Below are 24254 nucleotides of genomic sequence, written 5' to 3'. Positions count from 1 at the left end.
CACAGGACCTGATCCAAGGTGCAGGACTTGTAGGTTGATATAATTGTTGCGAAGTACTTATTCTGTGAGTGAATCTTTAAGAAGTGTTGTCTGCCACTAAAGAAAGTCTCATAGTAAAGAAAACAGATAGTAAAAAAGGCTAGGATAGGCTATTCTGCCAAGAGGGCTGAATTCCCTTGGAAATCATACATTACTAGCTCACTTAGTGGTTAGTGATGCATCTACTTTATGTCTGAAGTGTAAATCACATACTGTCATAAATATAAAGGGAAGGAGAAACACCTTTAAAATCCCTCCTGGCCATAGGAAAAACCCTTTCACCTGTAAAGGGTTAAGAAGCTAGGATAACCTCACTGGCACCTGACCAAAATGACCAATGAGGAGACAAGATACTTTCAAAAGCTGGAGGGGGGGAGAAACAAAGGCTCTCTGTCTGGGTGATGCTTTTGCTGGGGACAAAAACAGGAATCTACATTCCATTCAGCACAGCTTATTTTCTCAGCCATTTAAAGGAATCCGAATCTAACGCATATCTAGCTAGATTACTTACTAAGTTCTAAGACTCCATTCCTGTTCTGTCCCCGGCAAAAGCATCACCCAGACAGAGAGAGCCTTTGTTTCTCCCCCCGCTCCAGCTTTTGAAAGTATCTTGTCTCCTCATTGGTCATTTTGGTCAGGTGCCAGCGAGGTTATCCTGGCTTCTTAACCCTTTACAGGTGAAAGGGTTTTTCCTCTGGCCAGGAGGGATTTTAAAGGTGTTTATCCTTCCCTTTATATTTATGACACATACTCATACTGGTCACTAAGGTTTTCACTAGAACCAAAAATATGTTTTTTTAATAAGGTATGGGTGCTGTCTTCTGTGAAAGTAGAATGAATTATATTGAAATTATAATTCATTAAAGAAATGCTACTTGAAGGGTTTGTTGAAATATAGTTGTCAGGAAGAGAAACATTAAGGAGTGTGAGACAATGGGTCCTTAAACTAATTAACTTAGAGCTCCTACTGAGCTAGGAGATTGGTAAACGTTAGTATGCAAATAAGATATGTATGTATATTTGTCAGTTTCTGCTTCCTTTTGTCTCTTATGTTAAATTGGCTTTGGCTTGTCTGTATAAATAAGTTAGCTTGAGCTTTTGCAGGGACTCACATATCTGGGTGCATTGGCAAAGCGCTTTGCTAATAAACAGAGTGGTCTGACAAATTATGTGAGTCCTGAATCTGACTTTGACACTTCTCAGAAAAAGTTTAGGTCTGAGCTACATTGGAAATTGAATTCCATCTTGCTGAGAGAAAGGGAGATTACTTCCTGAGCTTGGCTGATTCACCATTTTAGCACTTACGCCTCAAGGTAAAGGTACAGACCAAGATGATTGATAGGTAAACACAATAGGACTGCTGTGACGTGTTGACAAGCGTATAAGGAATGGTATTTTTATTTTTTGACAGCGAAGGGGAAACAGCCTTACTGGTAATATCGAGCCATACACTGTGCCACTCCGGCTTGCGTTGCAGAGTCTATGGTCCCCTATGTCCTTTCTTCAGTCAAACAAAGGAAATGCCCATGAAATAATCCAATTAAAAACAACTGGTTCAGACAAACTGTTCATGTCCCTTTAAAACAGGAAAGGGTTTTCATTGCGGTGACCCCAACTCAGCAATGGTTTTTCATTTTTTCCTCCAGCTGCCTGTTTTCTCTGAAGTGCCTTTGCATTTCCTTGGTTCTTTTCTTTCCTTCAGTTCTTGTAGTTGCTGTTTCTATTTAACAACCATTCCTTTTTTTTTTTTTGCCCTTTAGGCTGATACGCTGAGCAGTGATGTAAAAATACATGAAACGTGCACTAAGGACCATTGAAAACAGGCAACGAATTGTCTCATGCACTTTACCATTAATGTATTCTATTGTGGTTTCTCGCACAATTTTTAAAAAAACATCCTTTAAAGACCACCTCTTGTAAATGACCTCTTATTTCTCTTATCCCTTGAGAGGTTGCTTAAAACAGATTACACTGTAATTACATTGTGTTTGTACGCTGATTGAAAGAGAATGCTTCCAACAGTCAGAATAATACAGGGAGGGATAGCTCAGTGGTTTGAGCATTGGCCTGCTAAACCCAGCGTTGTGAGTTCAATCCTTGAGGGGGCCATTTAGGGATCCGGGGCAAATATTGGGGATTGGTCCTGCTTTGAGCAGGGGGTTGGACTAGATGACCTCCTGAGGTCCTTTCCGACCCTGATATTCTATGATACAGCAAACATAAAGGCATATGCTTGTACCCTCTTGGTAACTCAAACCATCCTATTCTGTTGTCACCATTTAGAAACTCCATGGCTGACCCTTCTGTAAGTAGCGGAAAAGGTAAATTGAGATTCTCTTTCCAAAGATACCATCAATATATTGTATTATATACACATAATGTGCATTGTAGTTTTAGGTAGAACTGGTTGGAAAGTGGATTTTCCATTTGAGGGGATGGGGAGTTCATCCCAAATTGGGACAAAAATCCAACATTTCAAAATTTTTCATAAAATGAAATTCTGGAAAAAAATATTTCAGTTCAATCAAAATGTTTCAGTTTGAAGTGGATGCTTTTTATTTATTTAATTTTTTAACATCAAATGAAGTAAGTTGCTCAATAAAAATATCTGAACGTTTCAGTCTGAAAAATGTGAGAAAAATGTCAGAATGAAATGTATTGACACTTCCAAAATGTTTATCTAATTTTTATCAAATTCAATTAAAAAAACAAACAAACAAACAAAAAAACAAAAACAAAACGTGGTGTAGTTAAAACCAGTTTTTTTCAATGGAAAACTGTTCTGATTAAAATTTTCCAACTAGCTGTGGTTTTAACATCATAGCTGCATCAACACTATCTGCATTCTATCCCTTTAAACTCCCAGCCTAGAAGCGCATGTACAAGTGAACCGCAGAGGTGAGCAAATTTGAATTTCTTCTGCAGTACGAAGATAGGCGTCATTGTGCTGCTGTACTAAAGAAAGGTCTTAATTATTCCAAAATGGTCCATTCAGTCAGTGAAATAAATAAATGGAATGATTTCAAAATGACACACAGGGCTGCCTTTGTAAGGTGCTACATGGAACACAGACAGTGTAGCTTAGTGGAGAGGGCATTGGGCTCAGACGCAGGAAATTCTGCCACTGCTTTGCTGTCAGCTCACATATCTTTAAAATGGGGATAAAAAATACTGACCACCTTTGTGAAGTGCTTTAAGATATACTGATGCGATCTGATTTATAAGTAATACTATAAAATATGGTACAAACCCTGATAGGGCAATTATTATCTATGTTAATGTCAATTATAATTAATACACTTCTTGCTTTATAACATGGACATTTAATAAGCAAATATTGTTCCTTAAGGGCAAGAAAATTTAAAGAAAGATTTGTGAGCTATTCTGAGCACCAAAACCCCCCCAAATTTTGACAGAGAGAAACTGCAGTACTAAGTTTAATCAGCGTACAAAAATCTCCCATTTTTAATTTTCCTTAAATTCTAAGCATCCATGTGTGATCTTACTACTAGGGAAAGTTTGACAGAGAAAGATGAACAGTTTTGCTTTTTTGGAAGAACCTAAGCAACAGCAACAATGACCTTCACAGTTTTTTATTTATAAAGTTGGAAAAATAACACCTTTAATAAGACTTTTTTGGTCTCCTACTAGGCCTGACATGCATTCAGTCTTCAAACATCTTTTCAGGGTTGACTTCTATGGGAACATCTTTCGCAGAAAAGGGACCAGAAGGCATCTTTGTCTTTGCACAAGGAAACCTATGACTTACTTTGATATATGGCTTTCAGAGATGTGTTTCTACACGATAGCAGGAACCCCAGGTTCAAATACTTTGGGCACCTTCAGATTTGATAATGCATTCTGCTACTGTCGTTCTGGGCTTTAAGAAACAGTTTCATCTACTGCAGCATTACAATGGTTTGAAGGCAAAGGACATAGATTGAGTATTTCAGATCCTTCGGAGAAAGGTTGGAGAGAAAATTTAAAGGCTTTGATTTTTGTTCTGTAGACCTGTGTTATTGACAGTCACTCCAGCATTTTGTACAGAGAAGCTACATCATAGACTGTTTTGTGGGAGCAGATAGGATTAAGAGGGCATATGCTTGAAGTCTTCAAGATGCTTAAAAGAACTATGGGAGCAGATGCTGACGAACTCCTCAAATAACGATAAACAACACGTATCAGAGTAGCAGCCGTGTTAGTCTGTATCCGCAAAAAGAAAAGGAGTACTTGTGGCACCTTGTTAAACAGCACGTAGTGTCTCTGGTACCTGGACTAAAAATGAAATAGGAAAGTAAATTAAATCTTTCTTCTTCTTTTAGGTGTTTTCTTTTATTTAAAAAAAAAAGAAAAGAGAGAGATGCAGCCTGGTGAACTTGTTCAACAAATGTATTCATGGTGACAAGAAGAAAATGTCAGGATAAGTACTGAGCAAGGAAAATACGATGACTAGTTTGCACAAACAAGCTTTAAAACCAGGAGCTGGGCTCACGTGGCTCCTTTTGACCCATAAATTCTCTACAATAACAATAGTCAATTAGTTAATGTCTGTACAGTGCCTTGAACATGTAAAATCCTGGGCAAATGTTAGGAATGATTAATTTATTTATTTGTAGAGAATGAACAGTGTTTCATACATTTTTCGGTAGGGTAAAAGACAAGAGGCCTGATTCTCCTCTTACTCTGGTGAAAATCAATGAAAGGAATCAATGAAAGCTAGTGTAGGCGAGGGCAGAGTCAAGCCTGTGTTGCCAATGTGAAGAGTTTGCAGCGTAGGTAATAGCGCACAGAACAATCCCGATACATTTATTCATAATCTAATTAAAGTAATTTGTATATTTAAGGACCAGCAATGTTTCCTGGTGGATTGCAAATTAGAAATCTGGAGTCAGTATTTCGCATCTTTTTTGATGAAACTAACTGCTAAAGGACTCTTAGATCCACAGTTGTTAGACCCATTTGGAGATTATAGAAATATAATCCAATGAAGTCCAATGTAAACTTTTAACTGAACAAAAGTACAGTTTCTCTGCAATACTAATAAAATGGAGCACTTTTTCTCCATAGATCTTGAGGTGGGTAAACTGTACCATCCCCATTTTGAACTGAGACATGGACAGGTTAAGTGATTAACAGCCTGCACAGTGAGTCTGTCAGGAGAAAGGGCACGCAACTATCCTGCTTACCTGCTAGCTTAGCCCCCAGGCAGTCTGATGAGTGCAGCTGGCCCCCCAGTTGAGCCACTTGATTGGCCAAAGTGCCCAGTTGGCTAACAGGACTAGCGGACATGCTCTTAAGACCAGCGGCAGCAGAAGGTGCTGGCTGCTCAAAGCATTTGCCTACGGCTGCGCTAACTTCTGCTCTCGTCTTTTTCCGGTCCCAGTCCTCCCTTTTTCCAGCACTGTCCCAACCCTGCTCCTGCCTCCCCTGACTCCAGAAAATCTGGTTCTGATTCCTGGTTCTCACTTCAGCTTGACCCTTGACTTTGGCATTCGGCCTCTGACCCCGGCTCTGACCTTTGGCTCTGATTCTTGGTTCTGACTCTGTTTTGATCCTTGGCTCTGGTATCTGGCCTCTGACTCTGGTTTTGACCCTCACCTCCGTTTCCCTGCTCCGCATGCCTGCTCCAACAATTACGCTGGACGCCTGCTCTGACCACTAAGCCAGACTTCCCACATCCCGATCTCTAACAGTGTCAATGGAATATGACACAAGTTTCCTGACTCCCAGTCCAGAACCCAGCGACCTGCCTCCATTTAAAAATGAAAAGTTCCATTATAGATACTTTCCCTTGGTAAACCCTGGTTTTTAAAAAATGTAAATTTTGCATTTCTGTCACAAAAAGCTCTGTTGAGAGTAGTTCTCAATTTTCACCCTGGATCAATGTAGTAAAGACTTGCAAAAATATCAGCTTTCAGATAAGAATAGTCACAAATAAAAATTAGGTTTCAGAGTAGCAGCCGTGTTAGTCTGTATCCGCAAAAAGAACAGGAGGACTTGTGGCACCTTAGAGACTAACAAATTTATTTGAGCAATGTGATATATGCCATCATGTGCCAGCAATGCCCCTTTGCACTGGCCAAACCGGACAGTCTCTATGTAAAAGAATAAATGGACACAAATCAGACGTCAAGAATTATAACATTCAAAAACAGTCGGAGAACACTTCAATCTCTCTGGTCACTTGATTACAGACCTAAAAGTTTCAATATTACAACAAAAAAACTTCAAAAACAGACTCCAACAAGAGACTGCTGAATTGGAATTAATTTGCAAACTGGACACCATTAAATTAGGCTTGAATAAAGACTGGGAGTGGATGTGTCATTACACAAAATAAAACTATTTCCCCATGTTTATTTCCCCCCCTCCCTACTGTTCCTCACATGTTCTTGTCAACTGCTGGAAATGGCCCATCTTGATTATCACAACAAAAGTTTTTTTTTCTCTCCTGCTGGTAATAGCTCACCTTAACTGATCACTCTCGTTACAGTGTGCGTGGTAACACCCATTGTTTCCTGTTCTCTGTGTATATATATATATATCTTCCTACTGTATTTTCCACCGCATGCATCCGATGAAGTGGGCTGTAACCCATGAAAGCTTATGCTCAAATAAATTTGTTAGTCTCTAAGGTGCCACAAGGACTCCTGTTCTTTTTGCAAATAAAAATTAGTAGCTCTACCTTCAAGCTGTTCAGGATGTTTCTTTTATCTTTGTTGGTTTCTTCAATTCATCTACCTGTCTGATTTAGATATAGAGCTGGCCAAAAACAGCCTTTCCATCCTGCAGGAAATTTCAGGATTTCGTTTTGTCCTGAATCAGGACAAAAAGTCAAAATCTTGGAATTTCTCATGAGTGAAACACTTCGTTTTGATAGTCAAAAAGTTTCATTTGACATCATCTTTTCAACTTTTATCTTGTAAATTATAAAAGTCAAAATGAAACAGTTTGGTAAATTCCCATTAAATTTCACTGAAATTGATATGTTCCCACGAAACATTTGCTTTTGTGGAATCAGCATTTTCTGATGGCAAATTTTTCTGTCAGAAAATTTTCAAACAGATCTACGTAGAGGCTTTGCCAGGTAGTGTTGGAATGCTTGAAGTAGTTAAAATTGTCTCTGTTGATATTATCTATGCAGCCTTATATCAAGAAAATGTTTCGGAGACACACTAAGATCTCTGAGGGAGAGATCCCTCCTTCCCTCACTTCTCACTCTCTCTTTTCTTATGTCCATTGGACATATGTTTCATAGAAGCAAAATGTAGCTTTAATATTGAGCGGGTCAGGTCAATTGAAGTCAATGAAACTATGACCATTTATACCAGTTGAAGATTTAACCCTGAATGTTTAGAAGTTTTGATGAAAAATGCGGGGTGGGAAATTCCACAGTACTTTATTTGCGAAATTTTCCATGTATTTTGACCAGCTCTATAGCTGACTGGAAAAATTTTTTTTGGAAAAAAAAGCAGGGAAATTTTGAGACAATATTCATAAGTTTACCCCCTTGTTTTTCAACTGGCCCCATTTTTATCTTAATTCTTCTGAAGCCTTAAATGGAGTCTCCATAGAATCACAAGCAAGCATACTAAAGGTTAGGTTGTATTAATTTGCCTTGTCTAAGAGTTAATTTATCACAGGGACAGTACTTTCAGAATCCAAATTAAAATGCTGTTTATGCTTTTCATTATTCAAAATCCAATATGTTAGTGAACGTAATACTTAGCACATTTTGATACATTTGGTGGGCTGAAAAAAAGATTGATAGCTTTATCTCTATGAGTAGAAGAATGATAATTGTATCACTCGGGTTCTTTAGGATTCTATTCTCTCTCTTACATTCTGCAAACAGTTTTGTTAGTTCATGATCCATTGACCTCTTTTTATCTATTAGCCACCATGTTTATTGAGCAATTTTGTTTCTTGTCCTGTATTGTGCTGTTTGCTGTACCTCTTTTGTCTTTCCTTTCCTACCCAATGTTTTGGCATAGGGATATTCCAGTACAACACAATAATAGCTGCTTTCATACAACCTGCATCATGTATTGTTTGTCAGGACAGCTACAAGAGGTTAAATAAAAATGGCAGCTGCAGAGAGAAATTAAGAAGTATACAGGAGGGAAGAAAGACCTGCTTTCAGATGCAGTTTGAAAGATGATCGAGAGCTGGGGAGATGAGATACAGGTCCATGAGTTCCAGTGAGAATGAACTTGTATCGGCACTGATGGGAATACTGGGACAGAGAGAGAGCCAGAGGAGTGCAGAGAGATACAAATAGGCAGGAGTTAATCCATGGAACTGGAGCCTGAAATGAATGGGAAGTCAGTGGAGTTGTTTCTAAGATGGATGGGACTTGATGGTAGAACTTCAGGTAAAACTCCTGTTCTCTTTGCAACATGCTGTCTCTGTCTATAGTTACTGATCTCCCTTCACCATCCCTAAGGGCAATCATCTGCTTTGGTCCCATTGTCAATTGTCAGTTACTTTCCTGTTTCTACTAGGAATATCTCAAGATCATTTTGAGGCTTTCTTCCTGTTATCCTTACTCAAACCCTGTTCCTGGGGGTTTTGTTCCATGCATTGCAATCACCCTCTGCTCCATGTTGCCATCTGCCTACCATCTATCTTTCTCTTTTAGGATGTGTAGGCTTGTTGTTTTACTTCACAGAATCACAGACTATCAGGGTTGGAAGGGACCTCAGGAGATCATCTAGTCCAACCCCCTGCTCAAAGCAGGACCAATCCCCATTTTTTGCCACAGATCAACTAACAGCCCCCTCAAGGATTGAACTCACAACCCTGGGTTTAGCAGGCCAATGCTCAAACCACTGAGCTATTCCACCCCCCGTGATTTAAAAAAAACCAACCCCATGCTATTTGTGCTTCTACCATCATACTCTTTCTTGGGCAGGACTCACTTTGCCCCAGAGACTTCATATTATATTTGACATGTATTTCAAATAAAGTTAACTTTAACCTTTTAACAATTCAGTATTAATTTCAATAGAAGCATGTGTAGCTGCTATTGTATTGCTATTTTTAGGAGGCTTTGGTAGAGAACCAATTTCAGTGTAAGTCTGTGATGAGCCCATTACAATATAAAAATGAAATAATCACTAAGATGAAGAAGATTTAGGGCCTGATCCTGAGACTTGCTGAGCATCCCAAGGGCTGAGCGCACTCAGTACCTTGCAGGAAGTGCTCAGCAGTTCATAGGCTTGGGGCCTTAATTTTCTTTTTTTGCCTAGGTAAGTAATATCTCATTTTTTCAATGCAACAGTTAGGTAGGGCTGATTTCTGTTGGTTTCTTGGCTTTGGTAAGTACCTAGACTGCTAGCCACTGCAAGTGTAACCCTATTTTGTAAAGTTCTTGTAAAGTTATTTTTGCTCCCGCAGTGGAACATTCTATGGAAGCTTCTTATTATATCTGTTGTTATTATGTAACAGAGGATGAATTCAATTCAGACCGTGTTGTACTTTTCCATAATAGCAGGGGGAAAATAAATTACCGTCTCAGAGCTATTTCAGAAATCTTCCTTTCTAATCAGTTTAAGTGAGTTCCATCTGCTCTAAGCATATTCCTGGTATAGGTTTCTAAATATCTTTTCATTCTGTTTCTGTTTAAAATGTATTTTTGCTGAGGTTGTACATCACAATTATAGCTGCTTGAAAGCAACTGCCTGTGTATAGCAAGCAGACATTTACCTTTCAGGTTTCCCATTCAATTGCATGGGAAGCAGTGGAAGTATCACTGTATCACATCCTTTCAGTGGTCAGCAGTTTTCTTCCCCAACACCAGTGATTCCTTGCAGCTTCTCTCCTTTTGGTCTTATAATAGCTGAGAGAAAAAGTTCCGAGCTGTTGAATTCATAGGGCCACATGCTTTTAGGATGGGACTGTGTTTTAAAGTAGTTTCTTATCACTGTGATTTGAAGGGTTGGAGAATGCTTCTGCCTTACTACTCCATTCAGTATATAGAACCCACAGCTTTACATGGTGGAAGACACACTAAGTACGAAAAAGTGCTGTCAAAGCAACCAGATACATTCCTGAGACTGAAGCCAAATAAACTCCCTACTTACCATAATTATAGTAGGGAAGGAAGAAGTTTTTGGGGACATCAGGTTCACTCACAGGGAAGTGGTTTCATTGGTTCCCATCCTCTGCATATTCTTGAAATTACGTTTTTTCCTCTTTCTTCCAGCAGCCACCTCCCACCCTTTCTGGTCTTATGGGCACACATGTCCCAGGAGGCCAGTACTACTAGTCCTACCACTACTTTTACCAATCTGCCCTTGGCTATTATTTCCCTTGCTCTGTTCTAATTCTTCTGGAAAAAGCTAGAGGAGAGCCTCAACCAAAAGTACACAGCACAATTATCCTAAGTTTTGGAAAAGTTTGGCTCCACTTCAGAACCATAGGTCTCAGGTCCATCAATGGGAGGTGTCAGCAAGGTCAGCGGCATGTAATTTACTTTAATGGGGTATATGTGGCTTGATTGTTTCATTTCCTCAAGGTAAAGTTTGCAGTACCTGTTCCTGGCTGCAGTCTCCAATTCTAGCTCTGGTGTCTTTCATGAGAACTAATTCAGTGGAGAAAAGGGTATACACGGTGGATGCTAAACATACCGCATCCTGGATTGCATGTTGTTCGGGGTACATGGTAACCTACTTTTTAGAGAGCCCCCTCTATTGGATTACAGTATCTATCAGTCTTAGGTACTTCACGGCCCCCGTTACAGAGTATCTAAGTAACTCACAAAGTCTGTATTAGACAGGTTGAAAAAATTTCAACATAATGATTTTCCCTCTGAGGGTGCTGTTTTGTCAACACTGAAATATTTGAGGGATCATGTTGATTTTGGTGAAAATTTGGATGGATTTTTTAAAAAAATATTCTGACTAAAATGGAATGCTTTTGTTTAGATTTTCTCATTTCATTCTAACGTTATCTTCTCATTTTGATTTTTAATGTTTTAACTTTTTAAAATACTTTAAGTGAAATATTATATTTAATATCATATATCCTGTTTAGACATGAAAAATGAAATGCTTTGATAAGGTCACTTCAGTGTTTCCAAAAAAAAAATATTTTGGAATTTTCATTCCACAGTAAATTTCAAAATGTTGACTTCTGTCCCGATTTGGGATGAAAAGAAATTCCAAAAAGGCCAGAATTTCCCCTTGGACAGAATTTCTATTTTCTGGCCAACTCTGGTATTTATCCTCACAACACCCCTGTGGTGAAAGGAACTGATACTATCCCTGTTTTACAGATGGGGGGATTGAGGCCCAGAGAGACTAAGTGACTTGGCCAAGGTCACACAGGGGTCTCTGCCACAGCAAGGAATTGACCCTAGGGTTTCCTGAGTCGGATAGTAGCAGCTTAACCACTGGACTGTTGTTCAAGTCAGTAATGTCAGCTTTGGAAGGAACTGCCCATTCTTTTTCACATTCAGCTCCACCAGCTCTCACAATGGGTTTTCCATGTCCATGGAACTGTGCAACTCTGTCTGAGGGATGAAAGGATCAAAATGTTCTTCTGCAGACTTGTTTAATTTGAATATCTTGCTTTCCCAAGTGAGAAGCTGAATTCAATTTCCTCCCTCTCCCACCCTTCCTGGCTCTCATGACATCCAAAAAGGCCAAATGACATCTTGCAGCATTCTGAAACGTTTTGGAGAGAGTAAGAGGGAGAAAGAAAGTACGAGACGTTCCCCTGATGCTAACCCAGTAAGACAGCAGAAACACAGCAAAGGAAATCTGCAGGCGCAGTCAACAAGGCAGCCCTGCCAAAAACCAGAAGGCCTCCTGTTAAGGGACAGTACCCTAAGGGGGAGAAGCAAATGGTGAGCCAACAGGACAGAGTCATCCGGGAGTTTCATCTGCCGTCCAGATGGTCAAAAAATAGCTCGTAGCTGTACTCAGACACAAGAGGAGTAGGTGGCATTGCCTTCTGGTTTACAGGACTCTAGGCACCAGCAGTTGGTTGAGGCAGAAGAGAGTGTCAGTGTTGTTGGGCGCAATCTATTTGGGAGAGCTAGAAAAGCGAGAATGGGATGCGGGAGTAACACTATGTGCCAACAGTATTTACAGGAGATGGATCTGAACTATATGCACCCAAACTTTGGTCAAGTTTGGATCTGGAAACCCCGAGTATGTGGTTCTTTCTCTCCTCAGCAAAGAGTCTGCTTCCCCCTCAGGAAATTCTTCCCTTTCCCTCTTATTCCTCTGCAGAGTCGGTTCTTTCCTCATCCCGCAGACTCCGCCCCTTTCTGTCTTATTCCCTGCTGGCACCTTATCTCCCTCCCTCCTGCACATCTTTTCCCCTCAGCATTCTCCCCCAGGGTCTTTTACCCCAACTCCCTTCTGCATGACTAACCCTGACATACCAAAGGTCTCTCCTCCCCCATGGTTCTGTCCGCCTCTTGGTGTCACTCATCACCTGCTTCCATGACTCCCCCTGAATGCTGCCCTTTTTCTGGTTCCCAGCATCTCTTGCTCCCTTTCCCTCCATGGCTTCTCTTGGTGTCTCGGCCTCATTCCCTTCCTTGGTGCTCTCTATACCTCTTAGCCATCAAAGAGCCTTCCACACTGATGACTGCTCCTCCAACAGAGGATTAACTTGGGGCTGGGGGAGAGATGGAGGGGCATTTGAGGCTGCTGCATCCATACCAACATCCTCTTATCCCCTCAGCGTGCAGCAGTGGGAAAGCTGGTGGGGGAAGATGCAGAGAGGTAGGTATGGCAGGGTGCATGCGGGGTGGGGGGAGGGAAGACCTGCAACACAAAACCCTGCATGGGTAAAGGCGTCTCTGCAGCCCAGTACTCTGGGGAGACTGTGAGGGTGAGTGTGGAGAAGCTGTCTCCTGCATTACTGGGATATAGGATACGTCAATCAAAATAGATTCAGCTTTGAGTGCAAGAAAGTGAACACTGAGGCGTTAAGAAATCTAGTGAAACGGTTATATAGGAGGAAGCATTAAAATCAGATGTTTGGAGGAAGTCTGGTGAATCCAAAAATGATACAGGACCAAATCCTGCTGTCCTTCCTCCTTTGTGCGTCCTCGTCCCCCACAGTCTCAGTAATCAGACAAGGACCTGATTCTCTTCTCATTTCCATTGGTGTAAATCAGGAAGTCAATGGAGTCACTGTGCGATAAGTGAGAGGAGGATTTGGCTCAGTATAACTAATGCAAAGTAAATGAAAATGCCTCGGAAAAGGGGGAAAAGAAAAGGGCATTTTGGCTTGGTGAGAGGCTGCTCAGAGATCTGGAGAAGCACGAGGGAAACAAATCTGGCCAGATGCGTTCTCCATTGGAATTCCTTTGCCCCCAGAGGAGTTGTATCGGGCACGGATTTGGCCTGTCACATTGGTGAAGGCTTGCAAGGGAAAAGATAAGGGTATCATAAAAGCAGAATGAGTTAAAACGATCTCAAGGGTAGCGGCTTCCACTGGATCTTGAAGACCCTTTGATCCAAAATCATGAACTCTTCAAGCACTTAAAGGAGATTCGTAAATAGCTTTCAGTGTAGTGCTAGCACGGACAGACATCGGGGTGGGGGGTGGAACAGGGTCAGATAAACCCATCACAGTTCACTGTTAAGTAACATTTCAAGCCTCAGCAGTGCTGTTTCATCCCACCATAAGACTTAGAGGTCCCTTTTGGCATTACTTATCATTCATTAAGTCTGGTAGCAGTGCTTTCAGCCGAAGTATACTCCGAGCACGTTTTCAGTGCTCCCATGGAAATCCCTGGATTGTTTTGCAGAACTTGAACAGTACAAATGAAGTCCCTGCTGTTACAACGGAGTTTATTTTCCATTCTTTGGCAACCCCTTTGTAGCATGGAACAACAGCACAAATTCCTTTTTTTTCTTTTCTGGCAATCACGCAAAAAGGCAAAAACAAGAAAAAAAAAAGCCACTGGACTGACTTTAGAGTCATTGTCCTCTGCATGTGCTGAAGAAAAAAAAGATTTTTCCGTTTCGCTTATTTCTTCAGCAAATGGAACGGGGCGATGCTTTTTGCCGTCATATAATCCACTAGGATTGCTCGAGCTAAATGCAACTCTGTCATTGTTTTCATTCTGCAATCCACTCGCCGTGCAAGGCAATAAGACGTATCTCCCCCTCTCCCTGATGTGATGCTCTTTGACCACCAGAGCATGTTCCTTGTGGTAGGTCTCCCTTGTACGTATAAGCAGCTTACTCCGAGAGCTTGACAGACATTAGGATCTGTTTATTCCACATCACTATGGTTCTCACTGTTAAACTAAGGTATAAACACAACAAATTAAATCAATGTTTGCTTAGTCACATCTGTTTCATTTATGTCCAACTGGTGCCACTGAGGCAAAAAGTGCTCCGATTCTTGCCACATTGTTCAAGCTGAAAATTAACTGGCTTTGCGCACAATGAAACTCATACTTGTGTCAAAGAATTGGATCACTTCTATTGTTTTAAGGCAGAGTGACTTACAGTTCCCGTGTATCAGTCTATTATGGATGCAAAGGGGAACATTTCCTCTTTTATTTCCCCTGTTTACCTCGCCGGGTTTATTTTCATGGTGTTTCTAACTAAAACCATCTCTGTTGTTCCTCAACAGAATTAAGGCAGCACCAGGTGTGAAGATAATGGCCATCAGAGTCAGTGATGCAGACCAGTGGGGAATTCAAGAGGAAGTAGACAATGGAGGGATGCAGACCACTGCCTCCGTTGTTTGTGTGCGTAATGATCCAAATATAGAGAGCAGGTAAGACATCCAAGCTATTTGATGCCTCACCATAGAGGTGATGTCTAGCAAGAACATAATAGTCCCTTTTATAAACGATGCTGCTTTTGAAACCACTGCTGTCCTTTCACCACCCTCCTAAATTCAAAAGCCTTGCCAAATTATAACACGATTCCATGTTATCTTACGAGAGCTTTAGGGTTTTTTTTTCCAGTGCTTCATAAGTGAATAACCTAATTATACTTGATACAGCTGAAATTACCTCTCTCCTATTGTCTGTCACCTAGGGGGGATGGTAGGAATAAATGCCTGCTGCAAAAGAGCCAACAGCAAGAAGTGGATTAAAATGGGAGAAATACTACAAATAATTTAACGGCATATAGGACAGTGCTCTCACTTTTATTTGAAAAGCTATAAAACTAATAGCTACCAAGTATCATTCATTACCACCGCAGCATACCTATGGTTGTCTCAGACTTCTCATGAATGCCATATATATTTATGATGATGGTGCTCTAACAAACTATATCCAAAGATATCAAAAGTAATGGAAATTTAAATTGTGACTCAAAATTATGTATTTTATAATACAAGCAATTGCTCTTGCAACTACACTATATTTAGAGTACACAAAGCATATGTTTAGCCCCAAATTGTATTGTAGCTAGTCACAAAACTGTGTCAGACTTTAAATTCGAGAATCCTCCTTCTGCATCTGTCCTTCTCTGAAGATCCTTTTAAGGAAGAAAAACAGATGATAGTGTCTGTTCAGACCCAGGGAAATTATTATTGAATGTTTGGATTTCAGATTCAATTTCTCGCCAGTTTCACATTCCATTTCTCATGCTATATTTGAGGAACAAACACCGCAGGGACCTATTTAAATAAAAAGTTGTCAATGAGATTTCTAGTGCAAAATTTCAATGGAATATTTCTATCCATACTGGGTTTCTTTAACTTCTTCTCCCCTATTTTTAGCCTTCTCCACTCACTTCTTCCCCCCTCCCGCCCCAAAGTGGCAAACCCAAATTTTGGGGTCTGATTTATCTGGGTCCCATATTGGAGGTTGAAGGGAAATTCTAACTTTTCTTTGTAATTTGCTGCTGTTCATTTTCATCATAACAATTATCATTGCTGTTCTTATAGCTCACCTATTTCTAACACATGGGATGGGCACTGCATAATTTGTTTCTGATTCAGTCTTTTTCAATAAGACTCCTTGTGTCTTCTGTGGCTAAAGCTTTAAAAGCTTTGGGAGGACTGTCTGCCAGTGCAGGGTGTTTGACTGGGAGGAGAACCACCACTGTTATACTGGAGTTACAGTTGCCACATGCAGACTTGGGCTATGAAAACTCCAATGATTAAATTCAGTCAAGGTTTCTCTGAATGAACCCAGATTGCCAGTCAAGAGGCTTGCTCAATATTGACCTCAAGTTTAGATTTTCCATTACAATAGCTGTGATCTATGTTCCATTTAGAGCAACAAACCCCCATCATATTAAAAGGGAAATGCTGAGGTTCAAGGAAATCTTAATATTATTCTTTGCTGCAGAAGAATCTATTTAATTGAACTGAAGTTACTAATTTTTGTTTTAGTAAAACAAAAACTATGGAGAACACTGAAAGTTTTTGCCTTGTACATGTTTCACTAATCCATGAAATTATACCTGTCACAGTAACTTAGTTTTTATTAACACTGTTTTTCACTTTGTGTTGAACTGTTAAATTATACAAAAGCAACAAATCTCAAGTTAATTAATACTTTGACCCTTTCCTTTGTGAGATTAGTTTTAATATTTCTGGATTAATTAAAGTATGCAAATAGAAACTGCTGAAAGATCGGTTCCAGATTTGCAAATATTGTAGCGCTTAGAGTAAATATTTAACTTTGATCCTTATTTTAATTTGCTTTTTTTTTTTGGCCTTGACACTCTTTCTTTTGAACAATGTGTAAAGTTCATATACGGATTCTGCCACTTTGTTTGTTGGTTCATTTAAATCATTGGGGGCCCAAATCCTGCTCCTATTTCAATCAATATGGCAAAATTGCCATTGGGACTGATTCTGCATCCCTTGCTTCTGTTAGTAACTTCAAGTAGCTTCATTCAAGTCAAGTGGAGTTTTACCTGAGGAAGATGTTGCAAGATCATGCTCCTTAATTGTATAGCAAAAGGACAGACTGTAAATATTGATACATAATTTTTTCCTTGAGGGACTCAGCCAGTTCCCACAGAAGTCAGTGAGCAAAATTTTATACCACTGATTTCCCGGGAGTGAAACCAGTGTAAAGCTGGAGTAATCCAGTGAATTGAGCCTAATGATTTTAGTGGAAGCATGTCATCCTGGAGGAGGAACTTCTTCTGTTTGCTAATATTTGCAGCATATACTTTGGCTTTACAATTAAAGGGAAAGATCCTGCAACCCTCACTCCAGTGGACTTCAGTGGAACTATTTGGATGAGTAAGAGCTACTCATATATAAGAGAGAGTTGCAGAAGCGGGCATTCTGTTGAAATTTCCCTGACTACTTTTGGATGCCCTTACCTTACTGAGGTCTGTTTTCCACTACTTAGGCATCAGCTGCTATTGCTTTCCCCAGTGCTTAGCTCTGATAAGAGTCATGAAGGACCTTGGAGTCTACAAGAAGAACAGTGGCTTTAGACTGCAACACATTCGTAATCCAGTTTCTATTCCTTTTAGCTGGCATTATCTTTCAGAGCCCTTTCAAATTTGCTTACTTTTCTAATCTTTCTCCTCCTCCTCTCTGCAGTATTATCCTTTATCATGAGTTTTTCATCTCCCTTTTTCACATTTGTGAATGCAAATTGAGTGTTTGTTAAAATATTTTAAATTAAGACCTTTCCTCCTTTCATGCCAAGTGCATCATGCCTTGTCTCTACAACACTTACCAAAAAAAAAAAATCCTTATCACAATGGCTCAGGCGGTTTACATTATATTCTATTAAAAATCCATTTTGTCTAGAGTTGTCGCCATTCATAGATTAAAGCTTTCCGGAGTGTGTTTTGTTAGGAACACATTCATAAATTCACCTCCTTAGAACTCCAACACATCCCGTAAGCTTGTATTTCAAATCTCTTTCGACAACACGCTTTAACAAAGAGCATAAAAGGGAGCAATTATTGTATTTATTTATATATATTCCCAGACACACTATATAGGTTCTTATACCACCCTCACCACCGTAGTGTCTGAGCACCTTCCAACAGTGCATTAAGAAACATAACTAGCATCTGTCATTTGTGCTCTCTCTTGTCCTCTCCGCAGGGCAGAACTCTGTGGTAGTATTTTGTTTTGATAGTGTTGTGGGTTTTTTTTTTAAATGCCTATGCCACTCTATGTTAATATCGGTGAAGGCAAGGTTGCAGAAGTGTGCTGGGCGCTTGAAGCAGAAGGTGATGAAGTCTCTGATGATCCTTAGTTCCTGTGGAGTCTGGCACCAGCCCCTGAGAAAACTGTTTCCTGCACAGATGAGCTTTGCCCTTATTGTGAATACATGTGAGCACGCCTACACTATTCAGGACTTATTTAATAAGCATGCCTTGTCACTTCCTAGTGGGAACTGTTTACATTTCAACCAGCTACTGAGAGGTCAAAGCAAAGGAAACCAGAAAAGGAAAAACTAGGAAGGAAGACATGAAAAGATTATATATTGGGCAGATCATTGAACACAGCAGCTGCTTGACAAAACAGACTCTGGTGCTGAATGTAGTAAAACCTGATAGAATGTTCTAATTTTTTTTAATCTATTAGGCAAATAAAAATCTTGCTGTCATTCATGAGGACGCAGTTTCTACTCCAAGCACATACACATGGAGCCAGAGTCTCCCTTTTCATGGGGAAAAATTATCATTTTGTGTGCCTGATCCTGTGAAGGGCTGAGTGCTGCTTGTGAGGTTTTGTGCACTCTTATCTCCTGTTGACTGCATTGGGAATTGAGTCCTCAGCATCCCATTTACAGTCCTTACCTTGTTTTCAGGATTGGGTCCCTTGTCGTCTAGGAGCATGTGGCTTAATACATAAAGCGGTAGCAAGAAATTCCTTTTGAAAATAGGTCGAATGCCAGTAACTGGGAGACTGCCAGTCACACTAGTGCTTAATAATGTCGTGAGAGCTGATCCTGTGCCCACTGAAGACAATGGACTTTTTCCTTTGAATTCAGCAGGAGCAGGATTGGGTCTTACAACTCCATAGCTCCTTTCTTCGCAAAGAATCTGAAAGCACCACTGGAATGTAGCTACCTCTGGTTGGCATGTAGCTATTGCATAGCAGCCTGGGACATAGTAGGGTCGGGAAGCAAAAGGTGAAAGACATCTGGGCAAACACCTACTTTTGGGAATGTGCTGTGGGAACTTGCGGCCTAATTCTGCAAGGTGCTGAGCACCATCCCTCCCACTGAAGTCACTGGGAAATGAGCACTCAGCATCTTGTAGTACTGGGTTATTTAAAGTCACCATAGAACAGGACATTGGTTTTTGAAGGTCTCATCTGAAACACTTCCCAGTACAGGATATTTTTTCATGGTGCTCAATTTCTCTTCCCTGGAACGTGGAGGGGATCAGTTAACCCTCCCGGGATTTGAATCTATGGTTTGGTGGTGACTAAGCATCCCAGATGAGATGTGTAGACTGGCAAGTGGGCCCTCTGCTTTTTGAAGGTGTATATTTAGTATGGGCCAACTTCTTCACTCAGAAAAACTTTGCCATTGAATTCTTTGGCACAATTGCCGGAGGGAGGAGTGTGCGATGTGCCTCTAAGTCTATGACGAACTAGCACTTTAATCAGAATGGTTATATTTATGCTAACTAGCAATTCAATAATTGAATTGATCCTTCCCTCAATAGTATTATTGAGACCAAACAAATTATTTTCACTTAGGGGATTATTTCCTCTCGAGGTCTGTAATACTGCTTCGGTCTATTAGGTTATCTACCACTGTATAAATCAAACTTACGCTAAAGTCAGTCAAACTACAGAAAAGCAGGGGGATGGTGGGGAGGAGGTGGGAAGAAATCTATAGCGATATCTTTTAATATTCATTAAGGAATATTTATTCTGTCACTTGAAAGTTTTTTTTCACCTGATAGAGGCTAGCCCGACTGCACATAATTTGAAGAAATTGGTCTTTAAACTTGGATAAAAGTTAGAGTTAGTAGTTACCTTTCCATATTTCGCATGGGAGAAAAAATATATTCTACCCCTCTTGAAAACATTTTCCATTTAACTCAAGCTACCTTGATAGCCACACACAGCAAATCAGTTGTGATAATATGTATCTTTAAACCAAAGAATAGAAGTGGCGTGACTGTGTGTGCAAATGGATTCTTCTATTCTGAAGAGGTTTTTCTGTACTTGGGAGTGTCACTAGAACTAGTAATATCACTCAAAAGAAGGAACGTTTTAAGTGTGACTGCCTGTTTTTGTGTTTTATATATACATGTGCACATTCATACGATATATACAATATATACATTGTATATATATATTTTATATATATAATATATATTGTATATACAATATATACATATGCACATTCATACAATGTGTGCATATTTGTTGCATATAAATGTATGTACATATTATTTGAGGTGGCACAAACTACTGAACAAAAACATTGTTTTTTCTTTTCTTTTTCCTGGTGGTCCCTGCCTCAAAATTCAGAGTCTGGGCTCTCTTTTGCTACACTCATCTTTGTGAAAAGGGCTGTGATGATCCCTATCCACTTTATTCTGGGCAACATTATTTTTCCCACTAGATATTGCCAATCCCACTCAATATCAGAAGGTAATAAACAAATGCTCACCCTGTAGCTGGAATGGTAGGGAAGGGTTCTGCTTTGAGGCCAGTGCCAATACTGTGCTATGGATTGACCGGTATGTGGCATGCTCTCGGTGAAAGGATTATGACTGCATACTGTAGCCCCGTGACAGTGTTCCTGAACCTCGTTGGACCACACACGTCTTTCTGCTATAGCACTGTTAGCCACCCAGCCAACTGGGCTTGATTCTGCCTGAATTCTGCCCTCACGCTGGAGTAAGTCCATTAGCAACCTGGCCTATGGGAGAACAGACGCAGGCCTTGGTTTTTCACATACCTTGTTCATCAATTAAAAATGGAACCTCACCCAGTCATCTGACTTGTCATTGAACATCAATGACAAATCAGGTGGCTGGGTTATTGGCGCTTGTTAAAGCCATGTGTGTTTGTGTGTGTGACATCTAGATATTGACGCTAACAGGCAGTTAATGTAAATGGGAGAATTGGCATGTTTGTGGTGCTGCTGTTGTTTCACTTAATCTTTTTGCTGACTCCAGTGTTTGGAGCTGTGTTGATACTCAGGAAATAGCAGGCAAGGTAGGTACTGTGCTGCTACTTACTAGGCTTACAAATAATTTGAAATACACAAGCTTTCAGGCCCCAAAGGTCCCTTGTTGCAGGGCTGGCAGTTCAGACAGAGATCAGATGGCCTGGCACTCAGGTGGTGAGCCCCAGCAATGTCCTTTGCAGTCATCTTAGGAAAGTCACACTGGAGTGAATGTGAATGAAAATTAAACATGTATTTAACTTCACACACAAAATTAAGTGCTGTCTTGAATAGGGATGGACTTAAGCAGATGCTCACATGCTTTCCTGAATCAGGGCCTAAGATTGTAGGCTATTTGGGACCTTGCTATCTTTTACCATATGTTTGTACAGCACAAGACTGATCTTGAATGCGGGTTGGTTGCGGGTTGTCATACAAATGATTACCTAAATGAGGAGCAGCATCTTGCCATGGCGCACACAGGAGTGTGCTGTTAACTACACCCACATAAGGCTCTGGGACATGCTCCATAGCACTCTAGGGACACGGTTTACTGCAAAAGAAGCTTGCTAGGCCTCAAGCATATAAGAACTACACCTGGCTGATGGAAGCTCAGTTTCACCTGTTGCTTCTACACAAAGCAGCGGTAACTCCTAGAGAGAAAGGCAAAACTTGTTGTGCCTTATTTCAAGCCCATGCACATGCTGTGGGCTGGAGTCCGGCTTAGAAGCCATTAGGTTGAGCTATTACTAAGGAGAGAGTGCGAAAAAATGAGCAGATGGGACAAAGAGGAAAAACATCTGTGGAAATATAGGGTGAAAAATAGAGCAGAATGAAAACTACATAGAGAGGGACTGTAAAGAAAGGACTGGAGAGAACAGTTCCAGTGGGAAAATAGAGAGGGCTCACTTCTGTAGAGAGGGTAAGCTCAGCTTGCATCAATTTATAAGTGACCCCTGAATTTGGCCCAATGTATGTAAAGCAACCATCTGTGCTCACCAGCTTTGTGCAGAAGCTTTTCTATCCCTGTCAGAGAAGCTCTGGCTTTTCTTCAGCTGGAAAAACATGTTTGTTTCGCATAGAAAGATGACTCAATTTAAAAAGAGAGTCTCAAGCTACAGAAAAAATGTCTGCTCAGACAGTTTTGCAAGCCTCGTGAAGGCAAACAGTAGCTCTGGTTTATTTTATGGCTGTGTGTGGGCTGAAATGGAGTGTTTGTGCAGTGGGCTTCTGTGTGCCTTGTGAATCAGGTGACACTGAGGTGGGGGAAGGCCGGGTGCAGACTCAAGGATTTGCACCGGTCCTGTGGTCCCACCATCCAATTGACAATGTGCTATCTCCACTACCTCACTTCACCAGGGGAAGGGCAAAGACTCTGCTAGGAATATCCTACATACTAATATAGTCACAGTTTAAACGCTGTAGCCCTGTCCCTTCTGTTTTGGGCCACTTAGACCTTCCTTCAGAATAGCTTCCTTAGTTAGGACGTCACTTACGCACATGTTTAGTTGTCAGCATCTGCTTAAGTCCCATTTACATCGGTTGTAATGACAAGGAGGTACTCAGAGTTAGCTTTGTTAATCCTAGTAAAAGCAGCACCATGCTGAAAGTATAAATGGTGACCGTAAGCCACGTTAGGGATAACTAGATGGATTTAGTTTGTTACACCTGAAAATACTGGAAAAGTCAGAAATTAACCTCTTGAACAATGCTGAAAGCTTATGAGTAAATTGAACATTTTTGCAGACGAATTATTTATTTATTTCTGGCAATCACATACAAAGGGATTGAAGGATACAGAGGCCAGAACTGTTTTTTCTTATATTATGAGAGGAGTAATTGAACACAAACTGAAATTGGGAGGCCTGTGTTTTAGGAACCTCTGAGGCCCATCTTACTGATATACTATTTGTAAGTCAGCCAATTGGAAGGTCCGGCACACATTTGAATTCCATTACAGATGCATTGACTTGCTTACTTAACAATCAGTGCATTAAAGTACAAAGCCAATAACTAGTTTACTCGGCGTTTAGTCAAAATTTAAGCCCATTTTATTGTCTGGAGGTGTGATAGTTAGACTGGAAAGCATTATGTTTTTTTACCTTTTGATTTATTTGACTCCTCAGTGCCAGATACATTATAAACCAACTTAGCATTAACTTTACACAAATTAATTTTTGCTTGTGTTAGAATTCCCCCTCCTCCCCAGCTTAAAGGGTTTGATTGAGAAGCCAGTGATATAATGAGTATAAAATAAAAATCAAATTGAAATGAGCAGTTAGGAAGGTCTGTGTGTGTGCGTGTTTAAACACCTGGTGTTGTTTTGAGAAGATATTTTGTTGGAATAAGACTAAGGGCAAATCTAATGCTAATTCTGTAAACTGTGGGGCACGGGCTGTCTTTTTGTTCTGTTTGTACAGTACCCGGCACAGTGGGGTCCTGGACCATGACTAGGACTCCTAGGAGCTACTGGAAGACAAATAATAAATAATAATAATAAAAGTGGAAGTCAGTGATAAAGCTCTCAGTGACTTCGGTGGAGCAGGATCAGAGTGCACCAGATTAGCGTCCTTTCTGCTGGTGCAAGGGAGATAGAGGTGCAAGCAGTGTGATTGGCAGCAGCAGTTCATTACAGGGACAATTCCACACTCCATCAACGCTTATTCATGGGAGTGGTCCCATGGGCGTCCCTGGAGCTGTTTGCATGAGTACTGCTTGTTGTAAGAGTTGCGGGATTTGGCTCATAAGGAGTGAAGAGTTATGGGAACAAATTGTGCCTGCTAAAGAACTTCACTCTGTTATGTCTAGCTAAAAATGTAGGCCACCAGGTACATTTCTTGAACATGTGACCTGTGGGCACTTGAACACGGGGACTTAAAGGCTAACATTCAGTTCGTTCTTTCTGTACAGTTTGGTCTGGGTAGGTTTTCCCATGATACCTGTTGAGGAGCTCACTTTGAAATATTACAGTCCTTAAGGCAACAAGCAAGCTTACCTTAAGAGTGACTGCAAATGGCTTAACTCTTGGATATGCCTCTTTTGTGTGTTTAAATAAGCAAGTCTCCGTTCACTTGAAAGTTTTGAGGCCTGTTGGGGTCTCTCTTTTGTGTGTCGTCTAAAAATCCTGTACTGAAATTCCTGTTTTCTCGTTTGTAAT

At 40.5% G+C, this 24254-nt stretch overlaps 1 protein-coding gene across 2 annotated transcripts in view; it reads left to right on the top strand.

Moving 5' to 3' along the window:
- Window positions 1-24254, top strand: part of LOC102943959 (transmembrane protein 132B) — a 358631-nt gene that overhangs the window by 150983 nt on the left and 183394 nt on the right. The window contains exon 3 of one of the 2 annotated variants that reach the window (XM_037878834.2): window positions 14650-14796. The exons of the other annotated variant lie outside the window; for it this stretch is intronic. Within the exon in view, the coding sequence (XP_037734762.1) occupies window positions 14650-14796 (147 nt within the window). The remainder of the gene's footprint in view (window positions 1-14649; window positions 14797-24254) is intronic. 2 annotated transcript variants of the gene reach the window in all.

The sequence above is a fragment of the Chelonia mydas genome, chromosome 15 (genome assembly GCF_015237465.2).
Source record: "Chelonia mydas isolate rCheMyd1 chromosome 15, rCheMyd1.pri.v2, whole genome shotgun sequence".
In the NCBI taxonomy this organism is placed as follows: Eukaryota; Metazoa; Chordata; order Testudines; family Cheloniidae; genus Chelonia; species Chelonia mydas.
Note: the sequence above shows the minus strand (reverse complement) of the source record. Positions and strands in the feature narration are given on the sequence as shown.